This window comes from Pipistrellus kuhlii, unplaced genomic scaffold (genome assembly GCF_014108245.1).
Source record: "Pipistrellus kuhlii isolate mPipKuh1 unplaced genomic scaffold, mPipKuh1.p scaffold_m20_p_3, whole genome shotgun sequence".
NCBI lineage: Eukaryota > Metazoa > Chordata > Mammalia > Chiroptera > Vespertilionidae > Pipistrellus > Pipistrellus kuhlii.
In genome coordinates, this window is record NW_023425529.1 from 104,572,077 (window position 1) to 104,593,448 (window position 21,372).

Consider the following 21,372-nt stretch of genomic DNA (forward strand, 5'->3'; position numbering starts at 1 on the left):
CTTACTTAGAAGTGACAATGGAGACAGTAAAGGAATTGCCTTTAATACCTATGGATTGTAATTTTCCATTTAAATTAGGTATTGCAATGACAAATGAGAAAAACAAAAGAAAGGAACAGCAATAAAAAGGATGCTCTACCATCATCAAAGAGAACATGAAAAGTCTTATGTTTTTATCCAAGGTAACAGTGCAACATACCCTGTTTCCCCGAAAATAAGACAGTGTCTTATATTAATTTTTGCTCCCAAAGATGCGCTAGGTCTTATTTTCGGGGAAACACGGTAGTAGAGGAAGAGAAATAATATGGAAAGCTTGTATTGTTTAGGAGAGCCAACTGTGGCCAACTGTATTCCTTATTTAGGAATAAGATAATGCTATACCAAATTTGACTATATACTTCTGCTCTTTCTTTCTTTTTTAAAATATATTTTTATTGACTTCAGAAAAGGAGAGAGGGAGAGATAGAAACATCAATGAGCAGAGAGAATTATTGATGGCTATCTCCTGCACACCCACTACCTATCAAGCCAGTAACCTGGGCATGTGTTCTTTACCGAACTAGAACCTGGGACCTTTGATCCACAGGCCAACACTCTATGCTAGGGGTGTCAAACTCAATCAGAGAAGGGGCCAAAATCTAAAATCCAGCCTAAATCGCGGGCCGAATGGTTTACTGAACAGTCATAAACTGTCATTGTGATGGAAACGCAGTGGAGTGCAGTGATGACAGCGCGGTGCGGGCCACATTGCAAGACCTGGCGGGACGGATTTGGCCCGCGGGCCTTGTGTTTGACACATGTGCTCTATGCACTGAGCTAAGCCATCTGAGGCCTTCTTTCTTGCCACATGTACCTGTGTGCCCAATCCCATGCAACATCAAGAAAAAAGTTATGCCTCAGACAGCAATTCTCACCTAGGAACACTATGTTAAATGAGGGTAAAATTTAGTCATAGAATCATACTACTTTAGAAACTAACTAGGTTTTTCAATGATTTTATATGACAAATTAATGAAAACTATAAATTACATTGAAATGACAAAAGTACAGTTCATGTTTCATGGTCTTCATCATAAATATTAACTCATAGATAATAATAAAAGGATAACTACTTTCCTTTCTTGCTGTATGTTATTATGCAATTATAACATTATTACTGTATGTATGACAGTAATCTATTAGGTTTCTGAACAAAAATTTTTCCATACTACAGGTAATTGATAGCAATTTTCAATTATAAACATGTTGACAATAATATTCACTTCTTTCTTTATAAATAACATAAAGGTGCAATTGATAATGTCACATTTTTTTAAGAAAATAAGATATATATAACAAATCTTACATCTACTCATTGCTTATGTGCTTATACACTTATTTTCTGCATCTTTTGGAGAAGAAAAAGAAAATATCTGCTCATGAGAAGCTAGTGTAGTTCAATGATGCTGACAACTACCTTAGCAGTCATCAAAACGCTCCTCTTAGAAGCCCCCAGGTGTGCTGAGCAGTCAGTAACCTCATCTACACACAGATAAGCATGCACACTTCTACAATTAGAGCCTCCACATTGTATCATTGTATAGTAAATTACATCTACACATTGTGATAATAATAAGTGATTAGATACTTATACAGTATCCATTAGGAGGTGATCATTCCAATAAGTCTAGTACCCATCTGCCACCATACCATGCATAATTATTGCAATATTATTGTAAGTCATATAATCTCATTTTAAAAAAATATAAGAGGGACTAGGAAAAAAAGAGAAAATGCCTGGTTGCTTATATAAACAAAGATATGAAATTACTGAGTCGTTCGTTTGCCTGTTCATCTAAAAGTAGGAGCAGCAAGACCTATTTGGCTCTATGTCAGAAATGTCTTCAAAATTCTTTTCTTTTTATTTCCACAGCTTCAATGAGATTCTCATAATCTCTGTCCGAGACTACTACACCAACTCTCACTGACTTTCCTGGTTTCGGTTGCTCCCCAAATCAATTTTACTCCTTGTTGCTACTAGATTATATAGTTCCTAAGTCACTTTCAATCACAACCACTCAAAAGCTTGCGTGTAGTTAAGTATAGAATTATTTGCATGGAATAGGAAACTTATAAACCTGATTCCATCTGTCCTCTCCACTTTGATCCTTCGTCACATCATCCCTACTCCATTCCTTATAATGTTGCCATTCTCTGAACTCACATAAGCTCTTTTCATATCTTCTTGACTTTGAAAACTTTGATGTATCCCCTGCCTAAATGCCCGGGGAATCTTCTGCTCATCTTTCAGACCCAGCTCAAATAGCACCTCTCCTATGAAGCCTTCACAGACCTTTCCAGACAAGAAGTCACTCCCTCTCTGGTGCTCCTATAGCATTTTGCTCACACTTCAATGGACCTGGGAATTCCTAGATTAGGTAAATATCTATGATTTTGCCTGTTCACCAAAAATCCCAAAAGTTCATAGTATGACATAATCTACCACTTCATTGAGGTAGGAACTTGAATTATGCATTGTATTCTAACCAGGCTCCACCCCTAGGTATTTCAAACACAGAGAATTTAATACGATACAGGAAATTGGACACACAGATTATGGAAGAGCTAAAAAGTCAAACAGGAGTTAAAAAGGTAATCCATAAATTTACAGCATCAGAAAACTGCTGCCATCCATTAGACTGGAGTGTTACTGGAAGAAGATAGCATTACCAGTGACTGAGGAGCTGGGCTGTGTGACTACAGTAAGATCTTGGCAATGGCTTACTAATAGGAGCTGGGACCACAAGGGGCTGGAATTTCTAGGAGAGACAACTGCTGTCAAAGGTAATGCCCAAAAAAGAGCTAAATAGGGAGAAATACCCTGGCTTCATCCTGCCTCCATTGGCTGAATGTATTCATATGGCAGGCATTAAGTATTCCAGGAAATGGAGAGTCCTGAAATACATGGCCAAGCAGAAGGCAGAATGGAAAATGACAGGCACATGTGAGAGGCTGGTGAGCCCCACATTAGGCTGCTGTGTGCGGCCAAGCATGGAAGTGTGTATATGTATGAGTTTTTTGGAATGTAATTATACTTCTCACGTTGGTTTTCCCCAAAGACTCTGAGCTCCACTGCAGAGCTCTTATCTCAATTTGTACCTAGCACAATATGTGACATATAGTAAACACTCAATAAACACTGATGCCCTGGATTTAAAACTCAGCATTTTCCAAATTTTATTAATTTCTGCTGGCCATTAATAAAAACGAGTGCTAATGTATATTTCGGGTGAATAGGACTCTGCCATTCTCAAATAAATTTTTGAAACACAGTATTAAAGTTAAGCTGGTATTTTAGACCATTGGAGCTACTATACCAAAATACTACAGACTGGGTTGCTTATATTAAATAACAAGTTTGTTCCTCACAGCTCCGGAGACTGCAAGTGAGAAATCAGAGTCAGTGTGGTTGGATAGGGGCCCTGCTGTGGGGCACAGACTTCTCATTGTATCCCTCTGGCAGGAGAGACAAAGATGCTCTCTGAGACTTCTGTTTTTAAAGTATATTTGTATTTATTTGAGAGAGAAAGAGAGAGAGAGAGAGAGAGAGAGAGAGAGAGAGAGAGAGAGAGAGAGAGAGAGAGAGAAATATCAATGAGGAGAGAGAATCATTGAGAAGCATTGATCGGCTGCCTCCTGCATGTCCCCTATCGGGGATTAAGCCCAAAACCCGGGTATGTGCTCTGACCAGGAATGGAATTGTGACCCCTGGTTCATAAGTTGATGCTCAACCACTGAGCCTAATAGGAGCTGGGACCATGAAGGTCTGGAATTTCTAGGAGGAGAGACAACTGCTGTCAAAGGTAATGCCCAAAAAGAGCTAGAGAGGGAGAAATACCCTGGCTTCTCCCTGCCTCCATTGGCTGAATGGAGGCATTAATGCATTCACAATGGCTCAATCCTCATGACCACCTGACGATTGACTAACATTATACAGGAAACTTTAGTTAAGGAGACATTGCTTACAAGTTCAGTAAATAATGTCCACATTTGTAATATATTATTTGATATTTGAAATATTTCTATGAGGTCCATAAGAACAAGGTTACACCTTACAGATAAAAAAAAAAGTGTTGCTAATAAATAATTAAAACTAAATAATACATCAAGTAGTAATTGAAAATATAAGATGTTTACTATTCTACTCACTGCGGGACTAGAAAAGTAAAATATAATAAAGTTATTGCTTTATTTGAAAAGATCAGACAAGAAAAACTGAGAACCATATAATGAAATTTTATTTTTACCCAATAATATTTTTAATATATTTTATTGATTTTTTACAGAGAGGAAGGGAGAGGGATAGAGAGTTAGAAACATCGATGAGAGAGAAACATTGATCAGCTGCCTCCTGCACACCTCCTACTGGGGATGTGCCTGCAACCAAGGTACCTGCCCTTTACCAGAATCGAACCTGGCACCTTTCAGTCCCCAAGCTGACACTCTGTTCACTGAGCCAAACCAGTTAGGGCTCCCCAACAATATTTTAATGTATGTTTTGATACATCAAGGTATCTAGTGTTGTCTGGTTATTATTTTTTTTTCAGCCATCAGGAAATGTTTATATAAATCATCATCCATTTGATGAAATTACACAACCATTAAGAATCATTATTTTGAAAGCAATTCAACAATACAAAGGGGAAAAAATGTGTGCATCATAATGTTAGATGAAAAAAAAAGCAATCCGGAAAATCATACATCCAGCATGAGCCAATTTTGCCCATGCATTTCTATGTAGATTTACATGGGTGCATTAGAGAGACAACCAGACAATGTCTGAAATGTTTTCTCAGTCGGGGGGCTGTGGGTGATTTTTATTTCTTGCATTTTTAAAATTTGCCAGTATCGTTTTAAAATCTGAAAAAGGTTAACTTCTTTATTTAAACATCTTATTTTTTAACAATATTTTAATTAATTTACTTTTCTTTTTTTTAATTTTTTTATTAAATTATTATCTTTGTACAAATACCATTGCCGCCCTCCTTCCCATACATGCCTTCCCTCCCCAGAGTTTTGTGTCCATTGGTTGTACTTATATGAATATATACAAGTCCTTCGATTGATCTCTTATCTACCCCAGATCTCCCTCCCCTCCCCATGTAGTTTGACAGTCTGCTTGTTGCTTTACTGTCTCTATATCTATCTTTTGGTTCTTCAATTTATAATATTCTTTATCATCCATAAATGAGTGAGGTTATGTTGTGTTTCTCTTTCATTGACTGGCTTATTTCTTTTTTCTTTTTTTTTTAAATATATTTTATTGATTTTGTACAGAGAGGAAGGGAGAGATAGAGAGTTAGAAACATCGATGAGAGAGTCATTGATCAGCTGCCTCTTGCACACCCCCTACTGGGGATATGCCCGCAACCAAGGTACATGCCCTTGACCGGAATCGAACCTGGGACCCTTCAGTCCCCAAGCGGATGCTCTATCCATTGAGCCAAACCGGTCTTGGCTGACTGGCTTATTTCACTCAGCATGATGTTCTCCAATTCCATCCAGGTTGCTGCAAATGATGAGAATTTCTTCTTTTTTATGGCAGCATAATATTTCATTGTGTAGATGTACCATAGTTTTTGGATCTAATCATCTGCTGATGGGCATCTAGGCTGTTTCCAAATCCTAGCTATTGTGCTGCTATAAACATAGGGGTGCATATATTCTTTCTGATTGGTGTGGAATGGGATTACTGGGTCAAATGGAAGTTCCATTTTCAGTTTTTTGAGGAAACTCCACACTGTTCTCCACAGTGGTTGCACCAGTCTGCATTCCCACCAGCAGTGCACGAGGGTTCCTTTTTCTCCGCAACCTCGCCAACACTTATCGTTTGTTGATTTGTTGATGTTGGCCATTCTGACAGGTGTGAGATGGTACCGCATTGTTGTTTTGATTTGCATCTCTCAGATAATTAGTGACTTTGAGCATGTTTTCATGTGCCTCTTGGCCTTCCTTCTGTCTTCTTTTGAGAAGATTCTATTTAGATCCATTGCCTATTTTTTAATTGGGTCATTTATCTTCCTTTTATTAATATGTATAAGCTGTCTGTAGATGTTGGAGACTAAACCTTTATCAGTGATAACATTTGCAAATATCTTCTCCCACACTGTGGGCTTTCTTGTTGTTTTGTTGATAGTTTCTTTTGCTGTAAAAAAGCTTTTTATTTTGATGTAGTCCCATTTGTTTATTTTCTCTTTAGCTTCCATTGCCCTACGGGCAGTATCAGTGAAGAAGTTCTTTTGGCATATGTCTGAGATTTTGCTGCCTGTGGATGCCTCTAGTATTTTTATGGTTTCCCGTCCTATGTTTAAGTCCTGTATCAATTTTGAGTTTATTTTTGTGTATGGTAAGTTGGTGATCTAGTTTCATTCTTTTGCATGTATCTGTCCAAATTTCCCAACACCATTTATTTAAGAGACTGTCTTGACTCCATTGTATGTTTGTGCCTCCTTTGTCAAATATTGAGCATAGTGATTTGGGTTGATATCTGGGTTCTCAATTCTATTCCATTGATCTATATGTCTGTTCTTGTGCCAGTATCAGGCTGTTTTGAGAACAGTAGCTTTGTAATACAGCTTGAAATCTGGTATTGAGATCCCTCCTACTTTATTCTTCTTTCTCAGGATGCTGTGGTTATTCGGGGTCTTTTATTGTTCCAAATGAACTTTTGGAGAGTTCTTTCTAGGTCAGTGAAATATGCCGTTGGTATTTTAATGGGGAGTGCATTGAACCTATTAATATAAATTGCTTTGGGAAGTATGGACATTTTAATGATGTTGATTCTACCAATCCATGAACATGGTATGTTCTTCACCTGTTTACATCTTCCTCTATCTCTTTTTTCAGTGTCGTGTAGTTTTCTGCGTATAGGTCTTTTACCTCCTTAGTTAAGTTTATTCCTAGGTATCTTAATTTTTTTGGTGCGATGGAAATGGGATTGCCTTTTTAGTCTCTGTTTCTGCAAGTTCACTATTGGTGTATAGAAAAGCCATAGATTTCTTGGTGTTAATTTTGTATTCTGCTACATTGCCAAATTCATTTATTAAGTCTATTAGTTTTTTGAGTGAGTCTTTTGGATTTTTTATGTACAATATCATTGTTGTCTGGTTATTAAAAATGAGACAAATGAAAGGAAAACTATTTACTGAACTTGTAAGCAGATCTATTCTGAAGCTTACATTACAGTTTGAGCTTCATGAACTCTAAGGGCAAATCACTAATTAGTATGATATCTACCATATTAAGAAAGACTAATGAGCCCAAGCGGCTTTGCCTCAGCAGGCCTGTATACCAAAGGGTCCCAGGTTCGATTCCAGTCAAAGGCACATACCTTGGTTTTGGGCTGCTCCCTTGGTTTTGTTATTTAAGAAGAGTGTCCTCTGGAATTAACATTATGTTTACCCTTAACAAAGTATTATTACAAAGGCTTCTAAAAAGAGGTATTTACACTAGAAAACTTGCCCAGCATGTAACAGTGAAAGATAAAATTCTCTGTTAAATAATTTTTAAAAGACAGAATATTTGCTTTGGTCAGATGTGTTGGCATACTCCTCCAATGGCTTCTCTACTACACATAACATTATGAACACTAACCTGTAATGTATGTATTTATTTCTTGAGAACTGGCAAATGTTGGTAGATCATATTATTCCAAGTGGTTCTATTGTACTACAAACAGAAACTGAATACCAAAGAAACATTTAAAATGTTAAGCTCAGAGACCTATTATCATAATGATCAGAAATTCTGAATTTTACATATAATCCAATGTGGAATTTCAATTAACATTTATTTATGGTGATAATATTCACAGCTCAACCAGTAACTTTCTAAAATTCAGAGTTCTCAGCCGTAAAGAAAGAAATTTACCTGCCTCCCTGGGGTGAAATGAGAACTGAGTGTTCCACAGATGAGTGGACCCAATGGTGTGCTGGGCTCAAATAAGTTAGAAAAACACTTAATACTACACTTAATAAACAGTATACCCTCCCCATCCCCCAGGAGACTGGTAATAGGCATGAACATTCTAATGGCTCTGTGTCTTCTGCTGTAATGAAATCTATTAAATTCTATAACCAAATGTTTCTCAAATGTATGTTTCCAAAACTGTTTTGCTTTTTTCTGTTAATGTCTATTGGTACACTACAGAACATATTTGAGGGTGATACTTTAAGAGAACAAAAATATGAACTTTGATAGCACTTAAAGTAAAACTCTTGAACTTAATGCTGTTATTCTTTCTGGTTATAACCAACACACAACTCTTGCCAAGTAAATGTAGCTGGAGAGTTAAACTACTAATAGTGTAACAATGATAACTTTGTAAGAGTGCAACATTTTATGTGCCCTGTGATACTATATAGGATGATGTAAAAGGTCTCTTGAGTGTGTGTCTTGAATTTTTAAAAATAGATATTTACAGAGAAATCCAAGATGGCTGCCGATGGGAGAGCAGGCTGCAAGGTAGTGTGTGAGTGAGAGAACAAAAGGAGAGTGTATGGACATGCGGGGAGTGTCAGTATTTGTGAATGAGGGACAGTTGTGCTTCAAAGGACTGTTGGGAACTGGCGGACCAGCCCCCCTGACTGTGCAGCCCCTTCTGTGACTGAAGTCTCTCCCGGAGCAGCTGGCTCTGCCGCAGAGACTGCACCATCTTGAAGGGGAGACGGGCTGTGATTGGGAAACTGACTATGATTGGAACCCAGTCTTACCTTCAACAGGGGAGACCTTGGATACCTCCCAGGACCTTACAACCACCATGCCCAGGGACCAGCTACCTCAGCCGCAAAGCTACGAATGTCAGAATTTCAGCCTCCTCAACCGTGGGTACCAAGGAGGTCTTCTCAGTGGAGACAAAGTATGTGAATTTGCAGATGGGCCCTGAGTCTTCTCACAGAGCAGATAGAAGGAACAGCTGAATTTAAAAGGGCCCACCTGGAACTGGCCAATTGAACAAGCTGGCAATCCGTGAACGAAAAGGTCAGCTCTTGCCTAGAAATCATATCAATAATCTTCTCAGATCACAATGGCATAAAACTAAAAATCAAGTACAATAAAAACAATCCAAAAAAATCAAACACTGAAGGTTAAATAGCATGCTATGAAACAATGATTGGGTTACCAAAGAGTTCAAAGAAGAAATAAAAAGCATCATGGCAACAAATGACAATGAAAACACAACAATCCTAAATCTATCAAACACAGCAAAAGCAGTCTTGAGGGGGAATTTCATAGCTCTGCAGGCCTATCTGAAAATAAAACAAAACAAAAACAAAACAAAACAAACAAACAAACAAAAAAAACAACAACAACAAGAAAAGATGGTAATAAATCTAACCCTATAACTCAAAGAGTTAGAAAGAGAACAACAAGAAAAGCCCAGTGTAGGCAGAAGGAAGGAAATAATAAAGATCAGAGAGGAGATGAATTACATAGAGACCAAAAAAAAAGATACAAAATATCAACAAAACCAAGAGCTGGTTCTTTGAGAGGATAAATAAGATTAATGAAATCTAGCCAGGTTCACCAAGAAGCAAAGAGAGAGGACCCAAATAAACAAAATCAGAAATGAAAGAAGCAAAGTAACAATCCATCCCACAGAAATACAAACAATTATGAAAAAATATTATGAACAACTGTATTCCAACAAAATAGACAACCTAGATGAAATGGACATATTCTTAGAAAAATAGAAGCTGTGAAAACTCAATCAAGAAGAATAAAAAAAAAAACTTGAATAGGCTAATAACTACCAAAGATGTTGAAGCAGTGATAAAATATCTTCCAGCAAACAAAAGCCCTGGTCCAGATGGCTTTACAGGGGAGTTCTAACAAGCATTTAAAAAGAACTAAAACCTATCTTCCTCAGACTATTCCAAAAAATTCAAGAGGAAGGCACACTTCCAAGCTCTTTCTATGAAACCAGCATTTCCCTTATTCCAAAACCAGATAAAGATACCACACACACAAAAAAGAGAACTACAAGTCAATATCCTAGATCACATGTGTCAAACACAAGGCCCGCGGGCCAAATCCGTCCCACCAGGCCTTGCAATGTGGCCCGCACCGCGCTGTCATCACTGCACTCCGCTGCGTTTCCATCACAATGACAGTTTATGACTGTTCAGTAAACCATTCGGCCCGCGATTTAGGCTGGATTTTAGATTTTGGCCCCTTCTCTGATTGAGTTCGACACCCCTATCCTAGATGAACATAGATGCTAAAATCCTCAAAAAAAAACTCTAGCAAATCAGATTGAATATTACATTAGAAAGATCATACACCATGACCAAGTGGGATTTATTCTGGGGATGCAAGGATGGTACAATATCTGCAAATCAGTAAATGTGATATATCACATAAACTTGAGAGGCAAAAATCACATGATCATATCAATCGATGCATAAAAAACATTTGACAAAATCCAATACCCTTTCTTGATAAAATCTCTCAGCAAAGTAGAAACAGAGGGATTATACCTCAACATATTAAAAGCCATATATGACGAACTCAGACATCATCATACTCAATGGGCAAAACCTAAACTCATTTCCCCCTAAGAAACAAGACAGGGATGCCCACTTTCACCATTCCTTTTCGATATGGTACCGGAAGTGCTAACCATAGCAATCAGACAAGATGAAGAAATAAAAGGCATCCAAATTGGAAAAGAATAATTAAAACTGTACTTATTCACAGATTACATGATAATATACATAGAAAACCACAAAGATTCCATCAAAAGACTACTGGACCTAATAAATGAATTTGGCAATGTAGTAAGATACAAAATTAACACCCAAAAATCTATGGCTTTTTTATACACTAACTAGAGGCCTGGTGCATGAATTCATGCACTGGTGAGGTCCCTCTGAGTGGCCTGCAAGGACTGTTGAAACCCCTAGTCCTATCTTTCACTCCCACTCATCCTGGCCCCACTGTGCCTGCCAGGGCTCACACCCAATCAGTTCTGATTGGGAGAGGCTTGTGCTGCCACAGCAGTGCTCGCCAGCCATGAGCACCGCATCTGGCGCCCTCCCAAGGGGAGTGGCCTGCGGGATCAGGCTAAAACTGGCTCTCCGACATCCCCTGAGGGGTCCTGGATTGCAAGAGGGTGCAGGCCAAGCTGAGGGACAGCACCAGTGCATGATTTGGCTAGGGAGAGACCACATGAGGGCTTCAGGGCATGTCCGGCCCATCTTGCTCAGTCACAATTTGCTGGATCCCAGTAGCAAGCTAACCTACCAGTCAGAGCATTTGCCCCCTAGGGGTCTGTGCATGCCATAGTGAGTGGTTGAACAGCCTTAGCATATCATGAGCATATTATGCTTTGATTGGTTGTTTGGTTGTTCTACCATGCATTCTATTTGCATATTACTCTTTTATTATATAGGATAATGAACTCATAGAAAGAGAAGGGGGGAAAAACAATCCCATTTACCATTGCACCAAAAAAATTAAAATACTTAGGAATAAACTTACCAAGGACGTGAAAGACCTGTACTCTGAAAACTAAAGGACATTGAAAAAAAGAGATAGAGGAAGACATAAACAAATGGAAGAACATGCCATGCTCATGGATTGTCAGAATCAACATCATTAAAATGTACATATTACCCGAAGCAATCTACAGATTTAATGCAATCCCCATTAAAATATGAATAGCATATTTCAAAGATTTAGAACAAACTCTCCAAAAATTCATCAGAAATAAAAAAAGACCCTGAATAGCCATAGCAACCCTGAGAAAGAAGAACAAACTTGGAAGGATCACAATACTAGATATCAAGCTATATTACCAAGCCACTGTACTCAAAACTGCATGGTACTGGCACAAGAGCAGATATATAGACCAATAGAACAGAACAGAGGGCCCAGAAATAGACTCAAGCCATTATACTCAATTAATATTTGACAAAGGAGGCAAGAGCATACAATGGAGTCAGGACAGTCTCTTCAATAAATGGTGCTGGGAAATTTGGTCAGATAGATGAAAAAAAAAATCAAACTAGATCACCAACTTACACCATACACAAAAACAAACTCAAAAGGAGTTAAATGTAAGACGAGAAACCATAAAAATCCTATAAGACTGCATAGACAGCAAAATAGCAGACATATATCACAGCAAAATCTTTATAGACGCAGGTCCTAGGGCAATGGAGATTAAGGAAACTAAGACGGCAGATGGAAATCCCCCAAAGGGTACTAGATTTCGAGAGGGTGCAGGCTGGGCTGAGGGATCCCCTCGAGTGCACAAATTTTTGTGCACCAGGCCTCCATTTGATAATAAACAGGAACAAGTTTGATATGGGTAGTGCAGTAGTGTGATCAGGGTCTTGCCAACATTTCTCAACCTGTATCCAGAACCCATGAGTAGTTTGTTAAAAGTGCTTGGACACCCTACTTGGAATAAACTCTCAGGTGACTTTTAGACCCACTAAAGAGTTAAAAGAATATTATATTGAATTTTGATATAATTATTCATATGGTGAACTTGGAAGCTTCATAAGAAAGTCTGAAAACCATGAAAAACTTTCCAAATCAAGGCTTAAAACAGTTCTTCTGGAAAAAGTATGCAAAAAAAGTAAAACTGGACAATGACTTCTTGAAATTTTAATTTTAAAACATTATTAGATACAACTATATGAAGTCTGATGTTTCAGATTTTATAAGAGATCAGTTAAATGATTGGTGTCCTGCCTTTAAGAAATCCAGAGCCAGAGTAGGTGTGTATGACATTCATTGCTGGTTGTCTGCACTGTATCTCTCTGTCACTTCTTTCTTGTTGGCAAGACCCTGCACACTGTTGCACTACCCATCTCAAGCTTGTTCCTGTTTATTATCAACTAGAGGCCTGTTGCACAAAAATTTGTGAACTCGGGTGGTTCCTCAGCCCTGCCTGAACCCTCTTGCAGTCCGGGACCCCTCAGGGGATGTCCACCTGACGGCTTAGACCCACTCCCCAGGGGATCAGGCCTAAGGTGGCAGTCAGACATCCCTCTGGCAGCCCGGGAGCCCTTGGGGGATGTCTGACTGACAGCCGAGCTGTAGTTGGACATCCTTAATGCGGCTGTGGAGGCGGAAGAGGCTCCCACCATGGCCACTATGCTCGCAGCCGTCAGCCCTGCTTGTGGCTGAGCGGAGTTCCCCTGTGGGAGTACACTGACCACCAGGGGGCAATTCTTGCATTGAGCATCTTCCCCCTGGTGGTCAGTGTGTGTCATAGCAACTGGTCATTCCCGGGAGTCAATTTGCATATTGCCCTTTTATTATATAGGATGTAATGTGGGACATCTGATTGTGATGGCAGGTGTGATTTGTGGCCCTAGAAAGTACTACTATTCAACAAGAGTGCAACATCTTCCCTAGAGATGTTTAAGACCAGGTCAAAGCTGGTTTAAGTAACGTATTATCCTGCTTAGCAGCAGAAGCTCAGACTGGCTGATTCCTAATGCCTTACTGACCTAACCATTCTGTTTTTCCAAGACATTCATGGCTTTACAGAGTTGGACAAAGGTTGTTTTGGCTGGACTCTGTGGTCTTCATATCTTTCAGTTAGTGATTCCTTACTGAAAATCCACTGCATGAAAACTACAGAGGAGAAACTAAGGTCTTATTTTAAGTTCTCCATATATAGACTCTTGTTTCTGGTAAAGAATAATTGTAAATGAAAGAATATATATATATTTATATACATATATGTATATATAAATAATTATGTACCTATTGCATAATGCATATATTATAATTATAATATGTATATAATGTGCATTAAAAAAGAGAATGCCAGGAAAACAACTTTCTGTGACAATAACAAGGAGAGATGGAATGAGGATGTGTTGAGACAACACTAAATTACCGAGGTGAGTCTTTTTAGAGTCCAATTAGAGAGGTTTATATCAGATCATGATACATCTAAACTTTAAATTCTGAAAGTAAACCATCTACCAGAAGTCACATTCTTAAAAACACGAAATGGTTAACTTAAATCAAGATTATTAAGATGTGTTCTCAGAACCAGCTTTATCTGGGAACTTATTAGAAGTACATATTATCAGTGCCCCACCAAACCTACTGAATCAGAAATTCCTTGGTGGGCCCCCAAAATCTGTGTTTTACAAAGTCCTATGGGTGATTCCGATGCATACTAAAGTTTGAGAACCACTGGCTTAGATCTCAAGACAGCCTTAAGTTGTAGGTTGTAGGGAAATGAATGAAATATCTATAAGATGTAATTTAAAGTAAACCCCAAACTGGCCCAAGAAATGCCTGGCTTTCTTAAAATTAGAGCAACTCCAGTTAAGACACTGTCACTATTAAGCTACTATGCTCATTAATATGCCAACACTTATCATTTATATTGTTCCTCAGCTGTCACTTGACAAAGAACCCGGGTATGAAGGAAAGCAGAATGTGGCGTATCATATGACAGGTCAGGGAGTGAAGGAAGGGGAGTCCTGAGCCCTTATCCCAAAGGGGTGAGAGACAGGCCCAGGTGAAAGCCTGCGGTGAGGGATACTAGAAAGGCAAGGGTGCTCTCAGCGGACAGAGAAAAGGCTGCTCAAAGAAGTCCTTTGTCATCATTACTGTCTTGAACAGCACTTCACTCTCAATTAATTGAGGAGATGGTCTCCCGTGGCCTGTGAGGACAGAACAGTTTTTAAATTGGAAAGATAGTTGTTTGTTACTGATTAGTATTCTACACTCATTTTATAAATACTTGTGACTCCCATTCAAACTAAATGTGGATTACTCCAAATCTGCATTACATACAGCACCAGCAGTTTCCCAAGATGAAATCTATAAATTCAGATACCAACGTTTGCAAGAACTTAGTTAAATATGTCTTTATAATGTTCTTACATGTTTCATTTACAGAGCACATATTTAACTAACACATACATCAAAAAAGTTTGATATTAACGTTTTAAAACTTTGTTACAGTACTTAATGACTACAGCAATATTTAAAAGCAAATAATTTTACATTTAACAAACAAAAATATTAAAGCTTCTAGTTTCTCATAGCACATTTCCACACTATACAAATGTTAGTTATCTTATATTTCTCAAAGGCTTTCTACATGCCTTTTAGAAACTCAGTTAAGGCCATGACCGATGTGGCTTAGTTGGTTGGGTGTCATCCTGTGCACCATAAGGCTGCCAGTTTGATTCCCAATCAGGGCACATGCCTGGGTTGCAGGCTCAGTCACTAGTAGAGAGTGTGTCTGAGGCAGCCGGTTGATGTCTTGCTCTCCCATCTCTCTCTCTCTCTCTCTCTCTCTCTCTCTCTCTCTCTCTCTCTCTCTCTCTCTCTCTCTCTCTCTCTCCTCCCTTCTTCTCTCTCTAAAAATCAGTTTTAAAAATCTTAAAAGCAAAACAACACAAAAACAACAACACAACTCTTAAGGGTAAAACTCAATTCAGACTTGCTTTTGAAAATTATGACCAAAAAAAATGACTTCAAATATAAGATGGAGATAGTGGCAAAGTTTATGTTCAAGTTACCACAGGAAAAGCTTAAGTTATTGATTCTTTGAAGTATTCCTCCTAAAAGTAGCAAATGCCCATGTACAACAGTCTTTTTTTGTGTTGTTCTATCAGCTGACAGGTGACATTTTAACCTCTAATCAACCATAGCAAGATTATTCAAAATTAAGGTTGACATTTTGTCCTTTAACTAGTTCCAAAGTACTGCAGGGGTTTTACTGCCTGATGTTACACCATATGTGCAAACTCTCAACTCAGCAAGCAGGGTTAAGCAGGATGCCTCTGTACTTTGCCATTCGGCTGCTTCCTGTGTTTTTGGAACAACCCTAACTTTGGCTAAACATAACCCTCTTGGTGAACCATTTTTAGTAAGAGAATCCGCCTTATGGGAGAGTATGTTGAATATATTTCTGAAGCCTTGCCATCTGTGGAACTCACAGAGCTCAGTGGCTTGGTATTTTGCATATAATAAAATTACTTACCACTTAAGTGTTTATGAATAAAAATCCAGACAATTATGAAATAAACAACAGGAGGAATTCTTTTTGAAGTATTTTGTGTTTGTCACCTGGTTTACCATTAAATGACAGTAATCAATGGCAGATTTTCCCAAAGCCTTTTCCATAATTCAAGTTATTTTTTAATTCTAAATTTACTAACATTCGGGTAATAGGATGTATAGAGGTTCAATTCAGAAAAAGTCTCTTAGGTTTTTATATTCAGAATACTTTGCCAAATATGAAAAATATATATGAAAAATGAGAGAATGTCAAATGCTAGTAATAAACTATTTCCTTATCTTAATGTCAGTAACACTTATCAAACCAGAGTTCATGAAAAGAAAATCTACAGAGAAAAAACAGTACCTTTTAAATATATATATATATAACTTCCACAATGGTCTTTCTTCAGTTTTTCTGTTAAGTAAAACATTTAGCTCTATATAACCCCAAAAAATCTATACATAGTTTAGAGAGGGAAGCATAAAGTCTCATGGGCCTCAGATTCACTTTCTGTTGCCTTCTTTCATTGTATGTTTAAAGATAATCAATAAAAATTATTTCTCTTTGTAAGTATTTTCCTGTTCTGCCAGATAATAGCAGTTCCTGCTCTAAAATGAAGGGGGAGGAGGAGGGAGAAGAGTAATATTTATCATAAGAGGAGAAAAAGAAACTGCCTAAGCACTTTTCCTGAGCCAAGTGAAACAAAACATCAAAGCAAGTTTATTCTTAATGAAAGATATTTAAATACTCATGGCATTAGTTTTATTCTTAAAATCCGTGGCATCATGTTTTCAAACTCTGGATTTATATTGCAACTTTCAACAATAAACTCTTTCTGTTTCCTAATAATTTTACTTTATTTACTTTATTTCTGTATGAATATACATATCACATGCAAGACTTTGGTCAATGTTGAATACTGAAGTAATAAAGAAAGGAGAGTTAAGGCCCCCAAATTGCCTTTAGAGTAGAGTGAGATGCAAAACCACAGAGAAAAAAATAGATGAAAACAAAGTTCTATCTGGTAAGGAAATAAAGAACTGCAAACAACTCTATCTCTTGTTTTAAAGCACAAAACTTTTTGCCACTTGCATTTTTTTAGCACAAGAATTTTCTTACTTAAACATTACTTGAAAGTTTTATATTAAAAATCTAAAATAATCTGTTGGGGTTTCTCCAATAAGTAGACTCTTTCTCAGACTATTAATTTTTAATTGCTTTTTTCCAGGATTTTCACAAAACTCTGTAAGGAAACGCCAAATGAAATAGTAACAGACTCTTACTTTATAATGAAGTTACAAATACATTTTACATATTTTCCTGGATTTTCCCCTTCACTCTGCATTATCTATGATAGTTGTCATATTTCACCAGGGCAGATTATAAATCAGACAAGTTCAGCCTTTCAGGTTGAAAAATGGAGGTGAAAGGCACAGCGGAAAATATATAAAGTATAATTAAAACCATATGACCAGAGATATTGAAGCAGTACTTGTTGGAGGAAACCCAAGTAAAAATCAAACCTGTTCTGGTGTTAGTGACATTATCCAGTCCATTTGGGACAAGCGGACATCATTTGCTAAATGTTCTTTTTTTTTTTTTTCTTAACAGTAAGAGTACCCAGGAAAATGAAATCTTAACAAGATAGTTACAGCTATAGCTATCTTTGTAGACTAGTGAAATTCACAGTTCTTAATGCAAAACTGGTATCTTATTTAAAACAGTAATCACTTCTTTAGAAATATAGTTTAAGATTGGGTAAGGATAATTTTACCAAAGAGTATTAAAAGACTTATGATGACAATGCAGAACCAAAAACATTTCTACTTTTCTATGATGTCTTCTTGATTAAAGACCTGAGGATTCCAGTAAGACACAGATAATCTAATTGCTTTCTATTGAACATGAAGAGCAAGAAGTGATGGAATGCAAACTGTCTCCCCTACCACATTATAAACGACCTAAACGTTACTGCCTCACATAGGTGGTACTTAGCAGGCTAATGATGTATATGTGTCTAAGGATGTACAGGAATTTAAGAACTCCCCAAGTTGTAAAGCAATTCCAGTAAAAACCTCTGACTTTGGTACTCTGTCACCAAAGCCATTTCATGTCTGTTTCTCAAGAGCATTCCAAGTGTCAATTATAATAATCTCAAAAGACAACCGGAACATAATTTTCAATATGACTTTGGGATTCCAGTAAACAACTCAAGTGTAGCAAGTCACTTACCCCCCAGAAACTGAATTCCTCCAGCCACTCTTCCCACTGTTCTGGAGATGAGCTCCGACACACAGCAACCCATGAGAGCGGTGAGAGCCACCAGGAGGAGGAGGCCACAGCCCAGGCCCGTCACGATGGTGCAGATCCTCCATTCTGCGCTGGGGATGCCCTGGAAAGAGGCGTAGCGCCCACATTCTTCCACCATCACCATCATCTGCCGGCTCTCGTCATGCACCGGATAAGAGCACCTCCGGAAAGTACCGAAGGACACAGGCTTGCCCAGTTGGGATCCCCAGAGCCAGTAAGGCATAAAGAACCCCACGCAGGAGGTAGCAGCACAAAGAAAGGAGAGCAAAGCCCAGATCACCCCAGTACACGTCAGGCTGGATGCCATCTTTCTCCAGATAGGGCAACGAGGACCCAAAGGGCTGCAAGAGTAAGTGAAGGTGTGAAACCACCAGGTTTTGGGACCACAGGTAATCCGCAGTTCTGGAATGGGGAGTGTCTATGAACAGAAGGGATCTTCAGCCTTACTGGGCCTCAGCTTCCCATCCTCCGTAGTAAGGGTGATGATCCCTGGTAAAATAAGAAATATTGAGAGTTTAATGTTTTCTAGTGAAATAGATAAAAACATCAATTCAGTTATTCTAAACTTTTAATTAATAAATACTCAAACTTGCCTTAAGACTTCAAAAGTGAGAAGTCTCTGCATGAGCCCAAACAAAATGATTAGAATAAATTTCACAATTCCAGAGCACCATAAATTCACCAAACCTTATAGACTGTCTAGACACAGAATGGATGGAGCTAACAGGCACTCCCAGTACTAAGTTCAATAGCATCTGTGAATCCCTTCCATCTTAACTATCCTCTCCCGGAGTAAGTGAAAGAAAGCCAGTGTATGACTTTATTTTCTGCAATTTTGATTCATTGGTTCCAATAAATTTTTTGGAACTATCTCTCTAGTTCAATGATCGTCCGTGTCTAATCTGAAAAGTAATCCATACCTTCGAGTACTCTATAGCCAACCCCAATAATTCAAATAGTTCCACAAGCATTTGACTGCCACCCCTGCTTCTGTTTCAAAAAGTGTTCCTGAACCATTTCCCACACTTCCCATAAAAAAAATAAATGCAGAAGTCCAAAGTCCATGCACCCTGGAGTTCCATTTCCAGAACTCTCATCGCCAGCGTTCAGAGTCCACAACAAATGTCCCCTTCCCTCACCTCTTCTCTTTCCCAAGCCTTGCCCCTGCGGCTTCCTCTCCACCCCGCAGCCCCATGTACAGTCCAGTGTGTCACTGACTACTATTTTTTTTTTTTTAATCTTGTCAACTGTGGCCAGCATCAGCGTTAATGACTAAAGTTGTCTGTCTGGGCCATGAGGCTGGGAAAGGAGAGTGGGGGGTGACAGAGAGGGCGGAGGGCCATCATCTAGAGCTGGGGTAAGGCCAAGGCAAGCCCATAATCAGCCCCTACAATGTCCCCACCTACCCACCCCTCCCCCTACCCCCATCCCCACTCCCACCCTCACCCCCACTCCTGAAGACACATAAGATCCCTGAATCCAAAAAGCGGGAGCTAGGCGTTTTCCAGCCGGCCTTTGAAGGGAGGATGGGAAGGCAGCAACGCCCCAGGCAGACGCCAACAGCCGACGCGGCAGGTCGGGGGAGCCCGGCGGCAGCCCCGCTCAGGAAGTCCGGAGCCGGGGGCCGCCAACTCCGGCGCCAGGCCCGGGGGCCGAGGGGAGCCGCGGGGAGCCCACGCCCCGGGCGGGAGCTCCGCACTCACATGGCCGGCGGCGGCGGCCGCCTCCTCCCCGGGCCGGCGCGCTCACAACTTGCCGTCTTTCCCGGCGGAACGTCCGCGGCGAGGAGACCGATCTCCCTTCCTCGCCGCCGCCCTGAGCCGCAGGGAGTCCGGGCGGACTTGGGAGAGGGGCCGGCTCCGGGGCTGCCCCAGGACGCGCCGCGCCGCCACCAGTGGAGCCCGCTCCCCGCGTGTCCGGGGCGGGGGTTCGCTCGCAGAGGCGCAGCCCGCTCCTTGGCAGGCGAGGCACGCACCGCCCCTCCCTCCGGCCGCCTCCTCCCCCGCTCCCGCCCCCCGCCCCGCGGACCCGGGCCGACACACCCGGGGGGACAGACCCGGGGGGACAGACCCGGAGGGACACACCCGGGGGGACACACCCGGGGGGACAGACCCGGGGGGACAGACCCGGGCCGACACACCCGGGGGGACAGACCCGGGGGGACAGACCTGGGGGGACAGACCCGGGGCCGACACACCCGGGGGGACAGACCCGGGGGGACAGACCTGGGGGGACAGACCCGGGGGGACAGACCCGGGGGGACAGACCCGGGGGGAAAGACCCGGGGGGAAAGACCCGGGCCGACACACCCGGAGGGACAGACCCGGGGGGACAGACCCGGGGCCGACATACCCGGGGGGACAGACCCGGGGGGACAGACCTGGGGGGACAGACCCGGGGCCGACACACCCGGGGGGACAGACCCGGAGGGACACACCCGGGGGGACACACCCGGGGGGACAGACCCGGGGGGACAGACCCGGGGGGACAGACCCGGGCCGGGCGCGGTGGGCAGGGTCCGGGCGCGCGGGGCGCGGAAGGGCGCACCCCTCTGCGCTGGGGTCCAAGCCCATCTCTTGGGTGGCTTCCGCGGCTCCCCGAGCCCCTCTCATTGTGACTCTTTCCGAAGGGAGAGCGGTGGAGGCAGTCGGACAGAGAAGTAGGGGAGAAAGTTGCTTGTCTTTTGGAGAGCTCGCGAGGGGCCACGGAAGACGAGACACGTTTCCTGTCTGCTTTTGTAGGTCTGGTATTTGGGATTGAAGCTCCGGTTGTAGATGAGAATGGGGCCTTCAAGACCGAGTAAATTGACCCTTTTGAGCTTTGCGGACGCTCTTGGGATGTGGTCACTTGGGAAGTGGGCGAACAATGTGGACTTGGGAATGAGAGATGAATAGGGGAGGCCACGGCTCAGGCCGGCGGCCGTCTTCCAGGCTGGCCGGGGAGGAGGCGGGGGCGACTTCCCGCAAAAGGGAGCATCTCCTAAGACACTCCCTTTGGGAACTTCTTTCAAGGCTCAGCATTGCAGCTCG

General features: G+C 40.9%; 1 protein-coding gene across 6 annotated transcripts in view; it reads right to left on the bottom strand.

Annotated features, from left to right (window-relative positions):
• Positions 1 to 20,161, bottom strand: part of LHFPL6 (LHFPL tetraspan subfamily member 6) — a 182,258-nt gene extending 162,097 nt beyond the window's left edge. For 4 of the 6 annotated variants that reach the window (XM_036456298.2, XM_045588627.1, XM_045588630.1 and 1 more), the window contains exons 1-2: positions 20,047 to 20,161; positions 18,266 to 18,832 (exon numbers count right to left, since the gene is read on the bottom strand). In XM_036456298.2, coding sequence (XP_036312191.1) covers positions 18,266 to 18,650 — 385 coding nt within the window. In that variant the 5' untranslated portion in view covers positions 18,651 to 18,832; positions 20,047 to 20,161. Of the gene's footprint in view, positions 1 to 18,265; positions 18,833 to 19,482; positions 19,596 to 19,789; positions 19,905 to 20,046 lie in introns of those variants that run through there. The other 2 variants (XM_045588629.1, XM_045588628.1) reach the window with 2 other exon arrangements.
• Positions 20,162 to 21,372: the final 1,211 nt, after the last annotated feature.